A 14,050-nucleotide genomic window follows, 5' to 3' on the forward strand; every position below is an offset into this window, starting at 1 on the left:
GCGAACGCGACTGGCGAGGACGGGGCAACGCTTGAAGGGGCGAGTGCCGAGGTTGTGGCCGGCGGTGACTTGTCGCCCGATGCAGAGGCGACACTGAGGCGGCGCCGGGGACCGCTTGTGATGGATGTGGTCGCGGCGGACGTCGCGGGCGATGTGTTTATGCGAGAAAAGGGGGGAGATGGCCGTGGGCGTGTGCGCAGTAAGAGATGTAGAGAGAGTGAGTGGTAGAATGTAAAGGGGAGGGAGAGGGAGGGAGAGAGATGGAGAGAGAGACGACGAGCGAGCGCCGAGACCAGCGGAGCGGGGGGGCTGTGGCCCACCAGGGGGAAAAGGGCAGGGGTGGGGCGGCAGGGAGGAAAATACACACAACGCATGGCCGCTGGCCCACCCGCCCAGGACATACTGCGTTCCTGAGGGCGGAACCAAACACGGCACCAAATAACCCCTAATCCGCACATTAGAAAAACTTTGGCTCCCCCCTTAGTTGTGCTCTAATAGACCAGTCCTAATGTCCATAAACACAGCCAAACACACGAAAAATGCCCCATCCCGCAGGCAGAAGCCTCTCTCTCTCCTCCAGTCTGGCCCTCGTCCCCCTGCAGGGGGGGGGGGGGTACGTGTCTCTACTGATTTTATGCATTTACCTGCCGCAAGCCCAAGTGGGCCAGATGCAGAGGGCCATGTGTTCCACAGGCCAATGTCCGCCACGCACAAGCGCACACAGGCCAGACCCCCAAATCCACCATGCCCGGTCGTCGAGCAATTCGCATTGTTATTGGGTCATTATCGGCCGCCGACAGTGGGACACGCCGCCGCGCGCCGTGGCCCCCATTCCGTCATTCCTTGAGCATGAACAAAACGGCTAAGTTTGATTACGGCTTAGTTTAGCTATGCCACAGATGGTTCAGGCTTGGCAACCTTCGTGGCAGAAGGCAAAGCGCGTTACATCACAAACGCCCAAAGCTTCGGGACTACCGGGGATTGATCACACCAACTTGATTCTTCGTTAACCTCGGCAACAAAGATCCACTGCGCTGAGCTCTGAGGCCACAACACCTCTGCATTGCACTGAGCGGAGCCGAACAGAAAGGCACCTTTGCCTCTTCAAACACCGGCAGCTATTGAGGGGCCAGAGGCTATGTCTGCCGTGCTTCACCAGGCTGTTCACTGCACATTCCGGACGCGTCGGCTCTGTGGATCTCACGACAGGTACCACACATACCCAAGCCAGACGACCAACTTGTGAATGACGACGGCTGGCCAGTGGCCTCTGACCCAGCTGGACCTTTCGCTTTTGTCAGATTGTTACCTCCTACGCAATCTGCTGCCATTCCGGATAACCTAACAGCAGTGCAGCAGGCCAGCAGGCCCGATTGCATGCCCACCTTCTCTGACATTCTCGCCCTCTGCCCGGTACAAAACAGCAGGGCCAACCAGTCATGTACAGACTCGCCGGAGCATGACGCGCATGACGCTGCCGTATATCCCATTGTACCGAAATTGTGGAGCAGTCGTTACGTTTCTGCCATTACGTTACAACATGAAGTGTGCAACTTTTGTTCCTACCACTGGCGAGGGTTCCGACAGAGGACAGATTTGGATTCGACAGGCATACACGTATCAATTCGGCCGCATGGCATGGGCTCTTGCCCAACCGAGTGCATGTGGCGTGTGGCATGCCGTCGCTCGGCGGACTGTTGCATGGGTCGCTCATGTTGATTTAGACTTTTAACTGCAACCTTGGCCACCACAGCGCCCAAGATGAGCCGTCGAAATTGTAGATCTTACATCATACTCTGGTTTTCTCGACCAAGTCAACGCTAATGCTATACATCGCTGGCAGGTCGTCATTGTGTGTCTATTGGCCATGAAAGGTCTCAGGCCAACGCCCTCTCAACAACTATGGAAACGGGGCAGCTACCGCCACTTTTGTCCTCCACAGACACGATGTGACTGTGTTGCGTCAACAAGCTCGTTTGTGGCGGAAGGCAATGGCGATGGCTCTCCCAAGCTAAACTCCGTTTACAGATCACGTTGTGTGGCCTGGGCACACAGTTGTTTATGAAGTTGTGAACCAACTGAACAAGCCCTCATTAAAAATGTCCTCCCGAAACAAATTGCCTAAAGCCAACCGCAAAGCCCGACGTGGCCGTGCCGTCCACTCATGGCCACTCAGTGTAGCTACTTGGCACTCGCCTCACGTCCAAGGCACATTCCTGCAGACAGCGCATTCCATTTCTCGCGCTCGGGCAGAGTATAGACCATACGCGACGTTCCTGTCGGAATGTTGAAGTTTCCACAACACTTTGCTTTTTTATCACTTTCGTTTTGGCGCTCTCAAGTTTCTCCTTTGTTCGCGACCGCATGAGATGTTGCAGATTGTATTGTCACGCGGCGCTACCCCCAGAGGAGAGGTCGTAGTGGTGACGTCAAAGAGCTGTGAGACACATGTGGGAGACCTGTACGAGGGCAAATGTAAGCTGGTGTCATGCGAGGAATGAAAAGGTAGTGAGGCGGGGAATGTAGCCAGACGACCGCCGTTCCCAGGCACCGGCGCGCTCCGAGACGACCAAGAAATGTCGGACGCTTTAGTGCTTGTCTTTCGCTTGTCCACTCACTCTCCATCCCATCCACTACACCCATGCTTTGTGCTCTGTGATACATCCATCTCTTCCGCGCAGCGCGCAGTCAAGCCATGAACACGCATACACACAACAGTTGACATCCCGCCCACCTGCTGCCAAGAGCCCAGGCCCGACCCGAAGGGAAGGCCAAGCAATTAAGCAAACGACGGGCCGTCCCAGGCCATCCCAGCTCGCCAGCAGGCTTTTGCCACACCCTACGTGCTCGCAGTTCGGCAAGGCTGCCAATCGCTATTTGTGGTCGACCATGCATGGTTGGCAAGCCCGACCCGTGCCGGTATGGCTAGGCGCAGCAGTGGGGACAGGCCGTTTCAACGGCGCCGCCGCGGGATGGCAAGACTAATGGTCCTAGCTGCGGCTACCGCAGCGACAGGATAAATACCATGGCCGTTGACGGCTGTTTGGGGCGTTTGTTGACGCGCAGCTGAGTGGCTTTGGCACTGTCATGGAGCTAGGCTGGACCCCGCTGATGCGTATGCTAACTGACATGGTGCGTGAGGGAGTACGTATTTGGGGGTGACAGTTGGAACCCCGAACAGAGCCGGCTGGACAGGCGAGTTCTCGGGTTCTCTCTAATCGTGTATGTACCCTGACCCACAGGCTCTCGCTTTGGTGCATCAACACATGCGTGCAGAACTTGTACAGCTCGAGGGAGAACAAACGTGGACGCCAAAAAGACTGCGACGACCAAAGGGCCGCGACCGTTGGGTGAGCAGCGAGATCCGAATGGCCCCTGAGCGAACGAGGCATTTCTCGGCTGTCAAACATGACTGCGGCAACGCCCATTATCCTTTATTGGGTCTCGCTCCCTGCTCAACCCTCTAGACAGCACCAAAGGCTTCTGCAACACACGTCTGCCGTGAGCTAACTGCTACTGATGGGCTGAATGCTTCCGGTTGTGAAGAGCGCGCGCAGTAGAGTGGTGGTCTCGTCTTTTGCAGTCCCTCGCGCGCATTGATCGCCCAACCCCTTGCGCCTCTTTGGGTTGTTCTTCATCCATCCGTTTGATTGCTGACCCCTCTAGCTCGACCTCCTCCTCCTCCTCCTCTACCACACTCCTTTACGTCTCTCTATTCTCTTATCCACGTCTGCCATACACCTTTGGCACATTCACTCTCATTGACACCCACCTTCATTTGACACCACACCCTCCGATCTCCGCAGTCACCAGTTCAACTCTTTTGCTGAACCCCCTCTCCCTCCTCTCCCTCCCGACAACAACTGGTGCTCTGGCTCTCTCCATCATCACCACCTACCGGCCATGCTGTTCATCCCTATCGCCGCCGTCGCCCTCGCGCTCACCGGCACCGCTGCCGCCGCGGGCCATGACGCCAAGCCAGCCCGTGGCCACTATCGCCGTTCCAGCCTCCGCGCTGAGCGCGAGATTGAGGCTTCGGGCAACCAGACTCTTGCCAAGCGCTCATACTCGGGAACCGGTACCTACTACTATGTCGGTGTCGGCGCATGTGGTGAGTAGACACTTGAGACTGCCCATGGGGTCGTACCACCATAGACAACGCACTTCGCGACGAGAAACGTGCATGGTCGGCTGGCGTTTGGAGCACACCCCGCCAAGACATACCAAATGGCCTGTGCCCTCCCTATACACTGGCAACAACCACGCGTCGTGCACGGATCACTGACATCTCCAGGTGACACTTCCGTGGACACCGACTACCTCGTCGCGCTGAACACCGACCAGTACGGCAGCGGTTACCCGGGCCCCGAGTGCTGGAAGACTGTTTCCATTACTGCCAACGGCGTCACTGTCAGGTGTGTTCATTCAAAGAGACGAGCTGCGGCATGCACTGACGAGCTACAGCAACGTTCCTATCCTTGACGAGTGCCCTACCTGCGACTATGGCTCGCTCGATCTCTCGCCTAGCGTAAGTACAAGGTGTATCCAGCACATTCCCCAAAGCTGGGAGAGGCACATGAAAACCAATGTTGACTTTGTCCCATTAGCTTTTCGAGCAGTTTGCCGAGCTCTCTGTCGGCACTCTGTCGATCACCTGGAACTACGACAGCAGCAGTGACACCACCACCACCTCGTCCAAGACCACGTCGACCTCCGTGTATGTGGCTCCCTCGACGTCGTCGACCTCGCAGTACACCCCCACTTCGACCTATGTGGCACCCACCAGCACCTACATCCCGCCGACCTCGACCTCGACCTCGTCGACTTCGGTGTACACTCCCCCCTCGACGTCCGAGACTCCCACGTCTACCGTGCAGTCGAGCACGACGGAAAGCTCGAGCACGATCGTCACGACCTCGTCTGAGCCCCTCTCGTCGACCATTGCCCTCAACTCGACCTCGTCGGCGGTCCTCAGCTCGACTGCTGCTGGAAACCTCACTGCGTCAGTCACTGGCTACAACGTGACGGCCAACTCCACTGCCACTGCCGTCCCCGCAGCTGCCACTGGAAACAACACTGTCGTGGTCACCGAGACCTCGAACTCGAACGACACCGTATCGGACTCGGCCTGGGTCGCGGTTGACGAGCTCGTTGTCCAGCTCGGCAAGATGATCGTCGCGGGTGCGGGCTCGTCGTAAGTGCGCAATGCACTCTGGCGCCACATCTTCACCCCGCATCCTACATATCTGCCAGACGTTTTCTTTTCCTCGTGGCTCCTCACCCCACTTCAAGACTCCTTGATTCCCCCAACCCAGGTATACCCCATGTATACCGTCTTGCCCTCCCGCACTCAAACTCTCATCTTATGTCCTAAGCTGGCTGGCTGGGCGTGCGGAACGACAGACGACGACACCACACACAATCCATCCGGGGCTGGCACCCCGAAACGTCTCTTTCTTCTGTGACTTGGATACCCCCGCTTTACTATGCTCTCCCCCTACTGTTCTTTTTAGGTTATTGGTTGCTGCTATGGATTGTGTGCTTCATGATAATAGTGTTCAAGGTGCTGGGCCTGTTGTTATGTTGATGGACAGACAGCGGGAAATGTGTGTCGCCCTTGCAAATCTGCTGGTCCAGTTATGCTATGCTGCAACAGGACAGTTGCTCCTGGAAGTTGACCAAAAACGTCTCCAGTGACTGGCCGCATCATGGCTGACTTGGGCATTGCACAATATTCAGCCAGCGGCCAACGGCCAACGGGGGCTTGAAGGACACCATTCCGATGGTTACAGCTTGGGGGTGTGTCCTGAAAAAGTCCGCTCAACACATGACGTTTTCAAGGTTGCAACTCATGCAACTCAGGTCGCCCTTCCAACTTTCTCACAACGATCACAACATTGCAGTCAAACCCCCTCACGGCTGTACTTTTTCATTGCTCATTGTCGCCACGACTAGCATACCACGATGCCGTCGTTTACACGCCGCGTCGCCCGCCCAGCCGCCGGACCAAGCACGTCCCAGGGCGGCTCGACCACCTCAACCCCTTCCTCTACACCATCCTCGCCCTCCGCACCCCTCCCCGGTACCCGACCGTGTCCCTCGGCCCCCACACTCCGCCTCCTTCCATCAGGCCTTGGATCGCTCGACGACCTCTTGGGCGGCGGCCTTCCAGTGGGTAACACACTCCTCCTGCTCGCGCCCGACGCACACACAGCCTGGGGCCGGCTCGTCGCTCGTCATGTCGCGGCGCAAGGTCTGGTGGATGCGCAGCGATGTGTAGTCGTCGCCGAGGATAGCAGCAAGTGGGCGGCTGGGATGCCATGGGTGGATCCCGCTGCGATCAAGGATGAGGGAGGGGAGAGCGATGGAGAAGGTGCTGGAGATGGCGTGGAGGCCGGCAGGACGAGGATCGCCTGGCGGTACGACTCGATGGGCAAGTTCCAGACCACTGTTGGTGAGCACAGGCAAGGTTGTATAAGGATGTTACAGCTGACTCACTCCCTAGGTGCGTCGTCGTCGGTCCTCGCGGCCAACATCACCCTCCCCTCACCAACGCGGACCCACCTTGAAGCCGATGGACGGCTAGTCCACCTCGAGCTCGACGACGACGTCTCTACAACCCTCACAGCACTCCAGTCGGCCCTCGACGCTCCCTTCCCCGGCGGCCAGCCTGGCGTCACCCGCGTAGCCGTCGATTTGGACGGTACGGGCTGGACGACGCAGCAAATCTCCCGTGCGCTTCTGGGTATTCGCGCGCTCGTACGCTCCCGTCCAGCCGCAGCGGTCATCACCCTCCCGCCTCGCCTGAGCACGCCGACGACTGCGGCGTCACTGGGATGGGCCGCCGACGCGTGTCTCTCGTTTACTGGATTCGGCGCTACCCCCAACCTTGCAAAGGTGTATCACCCGGCGCACGGTCTCCTCACCGTCCACTCGTTGCCGACGACACACCACCTCCTCTCCCCTGCTCTGCGGCACTCGACGCTTCTGGGTGTCGGCGACGGTGCGAGCGAGAACAACCTCGGGTTCAGGTTGAAGCGGAAGCGCTTCGTCATTGAGACGGTCCACCTCGGCATCGAGGGTGGAGAGGGCGAGAGGAGGACAGAGCCAAAGCAGAGGGCTGTGGTGCCCGTCCCAGTGGTCGCGCCGGGCACGACGGCGACGGAGGCAGCGGAGGGTGTGGACAGGGTCCAATTGCCGAGCGCTGCGACTGTGGCAGAGGAGGTCAAAGCCAAGCCCAAGAAGCCCCGCGCGCGAGTGAGGTTTGGTGACGACGAGGTGGCCGTGTCGGTCGGTGGCGACCACAAGCATGACCACAAGCATGACCACAAGCATGTTCACAAACATGACGCGGCACCGCGCGTGGCTATCCGTCACGACCGGCCAGACCTGTACGAGTTCTAGTCTTGCACAGGAGGGAGAGGAGATAGATCACATACAATCACATGCATACAGCGTATTACACAGGTCTCCAGGATACATATCTGGCTCGAGTCGGTAGGGTTGGTTGTGGCATGGGTCGAGTCCAGGGGCATGGGGCGCAAGGAGAACTGCTGGGTCAACAATGTTCAACACTTGACTCAGATTGCAGTCTTCTGTAATCACATGTTGGTGACGAGCAACGGTGGCCTTGACAGTAGTGCATCTGTTGGGTGCCGGTCGATGTGGGTGGCCCACCCACCATATGGTCTTCCTTGCTTCTGCTTCCTTGTGGAAAATCAGTAGCGGCCAGCGGCAGCACGCATCGTGCGGCGGAGGTTCCGAATCATGCTCTCCGAGTTCTTGTGATACTGGTGGGTCAGCAAAAAACGAAAATCAACCCGGCACCCACCACCGCGTCCGCTTCAGCCTTGAGGGTCATGGCACGCAGCTGTCCTTTCATGTCCGCAAGCGCCTCCTGGGTCATACGAGGACGCGTGTCGGTGACTGATGTTAGCTGTTTCTTGGAGAGCGGAAAATCTCTCACAGTACTCGGTGGCACCTTCGAGCGCGCCGGTAAACTCGGTGAAGCGGTCGTTTCCGAGACAGGAGCGGACGTCGGCGAGGGCAGTCTGTCATTAGTGCTGCCTAGGAGTGCACCCTGTCAGCACCTACCGAACGAGCGTCAAAGTACTTGAGCACACGGTCATGGTCGTCAGTGCCAGAGTCGGCGTACGTGGAGAGTAGGGCATTGATGCGGGAGACACTGAGAGGTTAGGCACTGTCAGAACACTTCACCCACCGAGCAGCGTGTTCCTTGTCCAGCTCGTCCAGCTTGGCGGATTGGGTGGCGGCAAGGGTGTCAATGGCGCTGAGGGTTGTGGCACGGATGTCCAGGCGCTTGCCTGATGGGTCAGCCGGTATAGGTACTACCTACCCACTCTTTCCATCAGAGCGCTTCCTGGCCGCAAATGTCTTGCGAAGCCTGAGAGAGGTCAGCACAAACGAGATCGTGACGTCTTACTGAGCAGCACTCCCAACCGAGTCACCCTCGTCGGGCACAGACTCGTCGTCCTTGCCGTCCTCGTCATCCTGCGACTCGTCATCGTCGCCGTCTTCATCCGAGCGGCGAATCATGTCGTACGAGTACCGCGCCTTCTTCTTGGCGGGGGCCTTTGTTGAGCGCGGGATGGGTTCGGAGGCGCGGGCCTTGCGTTTGGGTGCTGGAGTGGGAGGGCGTTTGGCTGAATAGGTGAGCGAGTGGGGCTTGTGGTCTACGTACGAGGCATTGGGGAGGATAGATGATGAGGTTGAAACCAACCAGGAAGTTGTGATGGATGGGGAAGAGGAGGAGGGAAGAAGAGACAACAACACCAGCGAGGGGAGGGAACAACAACACACACCGGATGAGTGGACCTCCTGGGTGGAGGCAGCTGGTCATGTGTGAGACGGAAGCAAATTGGACGCGTCGCGTCAGATTCAGGCCCAATGTTCGAGTGTCCATTGTTGCTCTTTCGCGTGTTGTTACATTTCAGAGCCACAACAACAAACCCCTTCCACAACCATGGCCGACACCTTTGAGCCCACAGGGCTCCTAGGCTTTGGTGACGATATCGAAATGGAGAGTGAGGAGCAGGTTGTCGCCTCGCCTCCGAAACCAGCGCCCGCCGGCGCTCCAGCACCAGCACCACGCCCCTTGCGTAACGACATGCCATCGTACTCGCCACCACCCTTCGACATGGATGAGGAACCGTCCGACTTTGAGGACGACGTGCAGGCCATGATGGACGAAGAGGCCGCGGCGAGCGTTGCCCGCGATCTGAGGAGTCTGGAACCCACTGCCGAGGAGAAGAAGAAGAAGCAGGAAGAGGCTGCGCGCCGTCGTCGTGCCGCCATCATGGCCGCGACCCAGCCTCAGCAGACTCAGCAGCCGACTCCACCAACTACACGCAAGACGTCTGGTGTTTCTTCTGCGGCATCTGGGTCTGATTCCCAGCTGCCAGAGTTTATGCTCAACCCAGACCTCGGGTTCGACTTTCGCCCGGTGGCCTCTAGTGAGCTCACCCCCCGCCTTGTACTTTGAGCTCTTGATCTAACACCACGCAGGCTCACGTACCCGCACCGAACTCACACCACCCCCGGACCTCGTCGTTGATGATGCCGAGGTGTTTGACGAGGTCGGCCGACACCTCCCGCGCCTCAGGGCCACGACGGCGAGTGGCGGCGTGGTCATGTTTCGCCGCAAGCTGAGGCAGCGTGCTGCAGAAGAGGAGATTCGGGACGACATTCAACTGCTGTCCAAACCCCTGCACAAGCTCAAGGCGGAGGTGGAGGAGATGAGGTCACGGGAGAAGGCTATGGAGTGAGTGGTCTCCGGAGCTATTGCCAAGTAAACGATGCTGACCATCAGGCTGGAGCGCGAGTTTGAGGCCGAGACACAACCGGCCAACGGCAAGGCCCCGGCAATGACAATGTGGGTGGACAAGTACCGGCCAAAGAAGTTTAGCGACCTCCTGGGCGAAGACGTGAGTGCGAAGAAGCGGGTGCCGGACGCTTGAACTGACAAACCAGCGCGTTCACCGCGAGGTCATGAACTGGCTCAAGGAGTGGGACAAGTGCGTGTTCAAGCGTCAGCCACTCAAGAAGAGAAAGCAAGAGGAAGAAGGCTTTGTTGTGAGTTTCAGCCTTACGGATACCGAACTGACAGTCAGTATGACCCACTCGGCCGCCCAAGAGACCGTGTGCTTCTCCTCTCTGGTCCGCCCGGTTACGGAAAGACCACGCTGGCGCACATTGTCGCTAAGCATGCCGGCTACGCGACTCTTGAGATCAACGCGTCGGATGACCGCAATGCTGCCACCGTGTCGAGTCGCATCAAGAATGCCATTGACGCTGGGTCGGGTCTCGCGTCGGACGGAAAGCCCACATGTGTCATCATCGACGAGATTGACGGAGCGAGTGGAGGAGGTGACACTGTGCGTGCTTTTGCTTTGTTGACCAGCTAACGCAACAGAGCTTTGTGCGCAGCCTCATCAAGCTCATTCAGGATGTGCCAGCCAGGAAGAAATGTAAGCTAGGAAAGGTCCTGTATGCTAGCTGACAACAGCCAACACTCCTGCACGACCACTCCGTCGCCCAATCATCTGCATCTGCAACGACCTTTACGCGCCTGCCCTCCGCCCACTCCGCCCCTTTGCCCATGTTGTGCGCTTCCGCAAGCCCGCCTCGCAGTTCCTTGTGGCTCGCCTGCGCGAGATCTGCGATCGCGAGCGGCTGACCGCCGACCTTCGTGTGCTCACCGCCTTGGTCGACTTGACAGGTGGCGATGTGCGAAGCTGTTTGAACACTCTCCAGGTTGGTTACAGTTGGCCAAGTGGTAGGGACTAACCGCATCAGTTTATCCAGTCCAAGTCGCCTGTGGTGACGCACGAGGCCATCAAGAGCTCGTCCGTTGGAACCAAGGACACGGGCACGACACTGCAGTCTGCCTGGGACAGTCTCTTCGTCCCCATGGCGGCCAAGCAGCGCCGCAAGCAGCTCGGTATCGACGACGGCCGCTACGTCGATCGCCTGGCTTTCATGGTGCAGGCATGCGGCGAGCATGAGCGTCTGGTACAGGGTCTGTTTGAACACTACCCCAATGTCAAGCCACTCGACGCAAGCCTGGCCAACGTGTGTCGCCTGCATGACTGGATCGCATATTATGACTGCCTGTCAGGCAAGATTGCCTCCAACATGGAGTTTGAGCTGCTCGCCTACGTGCCATACGCCATTGTGCCGTGGCACACACACATGGGTGCGCCGGGTAACGCGACCAGGCCTGCAGAGTGGCCCAAGGCAGACTACGAGGTGAGCTCGGGATTGCCATCCAAAGCTGACGTCCAGTCCTTCCAGACACGTGTGGCAAACGAGGAGATTGCCACCAGTCTCAAGACGTCGATCCCGCCCATCCTGCACTCGCTCTTCACGTCCTCGACGAGTCTGACCGAGCTCATCCCTTTGCTCATGCGCATCATTTCGCCCCCACTGAAGCCTGTGAATGCCAACATTGTCAAGCCGGCGGAACGGGCTGTGCTCGCGCGACTGGTGGAGCTCATGATTCCGCTGGGTCTGCAGTTCTGGCAGGAAAAGGCCGAGGACGGCCAGCCGATGATGCGTCTCGAGCCGTGAGTGTACTTGCTATTATGTTGTCTCGGGATAGCTCGCTGACGATGGTGATTAAAGCGCCATCGATGTGTTTGTACACTATGACGGAAAGCGAGCGGGGGACATTGCCGCGTCCCGCTTTGCAGTGAGACAGCTCGTGGCCCAAGCGGTGAGTAGTTTTGCCCTAGTGGAAAACACTATCTGGCACCAAAGAGGCCAAGAGGCTTATCACGCTATTTTCGCAGATGGACTCGGAAATGGCACGTCGACGCGGCCAGGCCGGAGCGGACTCTGATGCCAGCAACACCGCTGCCATGCTGGCGCAGCAATACGGCGTGGCCAAAACCGGACGCAAGGACGCCGCCGCCGAGTCCCTTGGGCCCTCCACGGACTTTTTTGGTCGTGTCAAGGCGCCTGCTATCGTCGAGGATCCAGGTGAGTGTTCTTCTATCTGCCAGAAGTTAGGCAGGCATGGTTGCAGGCTTTGTGCCACTGGCGCCAGCGGCCCTTAGAATACGAAAGGGGGCCGTATTCGCCTTTTTTCACACGTTATCGTGGCCGCGTTTCCTGTTCTTATCATTTTCCATTGCGATCCGGGGCACTGACACGCCACCCTTCCCTCAGATGCGCCAAGTGTGCCGACGCAGTTTGTGTTCCGCGCCGTGTACAAGTTCAACGAGGGCTCGTCGTCTGCCGTTCGCAAGAACGTAAAGATGAGTGCTCTGATGTGAGACGTGGAATATGTACTCTTTCTCATGTGAATGTGTTTGTAACCAAACGTGGCTGCACCAGTGTTTTGGGACCACCCCCGAGCCAGGGTCGCACCCTCATTTCTGTCGCCACAGAGTACGCGTTGGATGGAGACGTGTGTCGCGGTATCCCGAAGGATAGGCCCGACAGAGGCAGGGCTGTGGTAAGGGGTCACGGAAGGCGGACGCTAAACTGCGACAGAAAGAAGACGAACGACCAAGCGGGCAGCACTTACAGCAGAGTGTGCTTACGACTCTCGGCGCTGAGACGAGACAGACCATTTGCCCAATATACCAAATTGGCCAATTACTGGATTTTCAATATTAAGCGTCCCATTTGATTTGCTCGACTGACGACGTCTGGGGTTCTGTGGGGAAATTGTTTGGATCTAAATTCGAGCATTGCCCGGCTGTACATACGAGGCAGTGGTGATTTGCCTGAAAGAAGGTCCAAAAAGGACGCGTGGGGGGGGGGGGGGGGGGGGGGGGGGAGATGTACGACGCTTGTACGCTGGCGCGCGCGCAAGGTGGGGCCGGCATTCCGTTTTCGATGACGTCCTTCAGACGATGCGTTGTAATTTAACACTGGGTGCCTGGTATGGTGGGCGAAGATGTGGGCAGCAATAAGAAGTAAACGGTGAATCCGCGGGGTCTGCATTGCGAGATCCGAGCGGATTGGTGTACACTTGTACACTATTGTGCTGTGCCCGAATGACATCAATGCGAGCGTGGACGTCACACCGCCATGGCGTGCGTCAGCCTTCCGTCCACACAATGAATTCATGGTGGCCGTCGCCGCTGCCTTGTCAAGCGCTCACACTGGTGGGCCTGGCGTGACATGTCGAATGCCAAATGGCGCACAGCACGACTGATATGAGCAAAAAGGTAATCAAGTCTGCCCTGCACACCCATGGAGATCCATGGAGCGCTGCCGTCTCTGCGATCTCTGCAGCAGTGCTCTCCTGTTCTTCCTCCTGTCCCAAACAATCCGCTTCGGACCCAGAGGCCACAGCCCACAGCCCACAGCCTTCAACGAGTCAGAGACCCGGGAGTAAATGACGGCTAACGGCCCGGGAGAGACGCGGGGGGGGGGAGGGGCGGGGGGCACGAACAGACGTCCAACGAGCGGGAGCAAATTCATCACCCAACACACACGACACACCGACCACCCACGGCCCAGAGGCTTGGGAGATGTGGCGTCGGGCGGGCGTGTCAGGGCAGCTCTCTTACGGCATATCAGGGGAGGCTGGGGGGGAGGGGGTGTCAGATGCGGTGGATCTGAGCGCAGCAAGCGGCGCAGGCGGAAGGCAGCAGGCAAGACAAGAGGCCGCAGAGGGGGGGGGGGTCAGGAAGAAGGAACCAGAATAAAGATGCCCCCAGGGCCCACTCCCTTGCGGCGATTGCGCCGATACACACTGCAAAGGCGACATTCTGGAGCAAGAGCCTGGGGCCTGTGCCCAGAGGCGTGTCCCTGACCGAACGAGACAAAGGTACACTCAAAGGGACCCGCGGGAGACGGCGAGAGCGAAAGTGAGAGACAAGACGCCCCTCTGGTCCTGCGCGCTGTCTCTTCTGGCGCCCACCCACCGCTTCCGCCGCCTCCGCCGCCACACTCCGCCCACCCGGCCTGCCCTCCGGCCTGTGCCCTCTCCCTTCCTCCCCCTCTGCCCCCCTTCCCCCTCCCCCTCTCCCCCTCTCCCCCCTCCCCACTCCCCCCCCCCCCGTCCATCCCCTAT

At 58.6% G+C, this 14,050-nt stretch overlaps 4 protein-coding genes across 4 annotated transcripts; 3 read left to right on the forward strand and 1 right to left on the reverse strand.

Annotated features, from left to right (window-relative positions):
* Positions 1 to 3,903: 3,903 nt before the first annotated feature.
* On the forward strand, positions 3,904 to 5,198 carry EHS24_003111 (uncharacterized protein; the record flags this gene model as incomplete). The annotated part of the gene is made up of 4 exons (XM_028618813.1): positions 3,904 to 4,111; positions 4,295 to 4,415; positions 4,465 to 4,528; positions 4,608 to 5,198. 4 exons carry the CDS (start codon positions 3,904 to 3,906, stop codon positions 5,196 to 5,198), a joined length of 984 nt encoding a protein of 327 aa, XP_028472701.1.
* A 766-nt stretch (positions 5,199 to 5,964) lies between these two features.
* EHS24_003112 (uncharacterized protein) lies at positions 5,965 to 7,404 on the forward strand (the record flags this gene model as incomplete). The annotated part of the gene is made up of 2 exons (XM_028618814.1): positions 5,965 to 6,454; positions 6,506 to 7,404. The coding sequence occupies 2 exons, from the start codon at positions 5,965 to 5,967 to the stop codon at positions 7,402 to 7,404; spliced, it is 1,389 nt and encodes a 462-aa protein (XP_028472702.1).
* A 314-nt stretch (positions 7,405 to 7,718) lies between these two features.
* On the reverse strand, positions 7,719 to 8,708 carry EHS24_003113 (uncharacterized protein; the record flags this gene model as incomplete). Its single annotated transcript, XM_028618815.1, has 8 exons — positions 7,719 to 7,790; positions 7,832 to 7,926; positions 7,967 to 8,051; positions 8,095 to 8,185; positions 8,222 to 8,290; positions 8,357 to 8,404; positions 8,444 to 8,663; positions 8,702 to 8,708. The coding sequence occupies 8 exons, from the start codon at positions 8,706 to 8,708 to the stop codon at positions 7,719 to 7,721; spliced, it is 687 nt and encodes a 228-aa protein (XP_028472703.1).
* A 275-nt stretch (positions 8,709 to 8,983) lies between these two features.
* Positions 8,984 to 12,296, forward strand: EHS24_003114 (uncharacterized protein; the record flags this gene model as incomplete). Its single annotated transcript, XM_028618816.1, has 12 exons — positions 8,984 to 9,473; positions 9,526 to 9,781; positions 9,830 to 9,944; positions 9,991 to 10,092; positions 10,131 to 10,394; positions 10,433 to 10,487; positions 10,526 to 10,773; positions 10,816 to 11,268; positions 11,305 to 11,585; positions 11,644 to 11,734; positions 11,811 to 12,000; positions 12,190 to 12,296. 12 exons carry the CDS (start codon positions 8,984 to 8,986, stop codon positions 12,294 to 12,296), a joined length of 2,652 nt encoding a protein of 883 aa, XP_028472704.1.
* Between the last annotated feature and the right edge of the window lie 1,754 nt (positions 12,297 to 14,050).

This window comes from Apiotrichum porosum, assembly GCF_003942205.1.
Source record: "Apiotrichum porosum strain DSM 27194 chromosome Unknown scaffold_15, whole genome shotgun sequence".
NCBI lineage: Eukaryota > Fungi > Basidiomycota > Tremellomycetes > Trichosporonales > Trichosporonaceae > Apiotrichum > Apiotrichum porosum.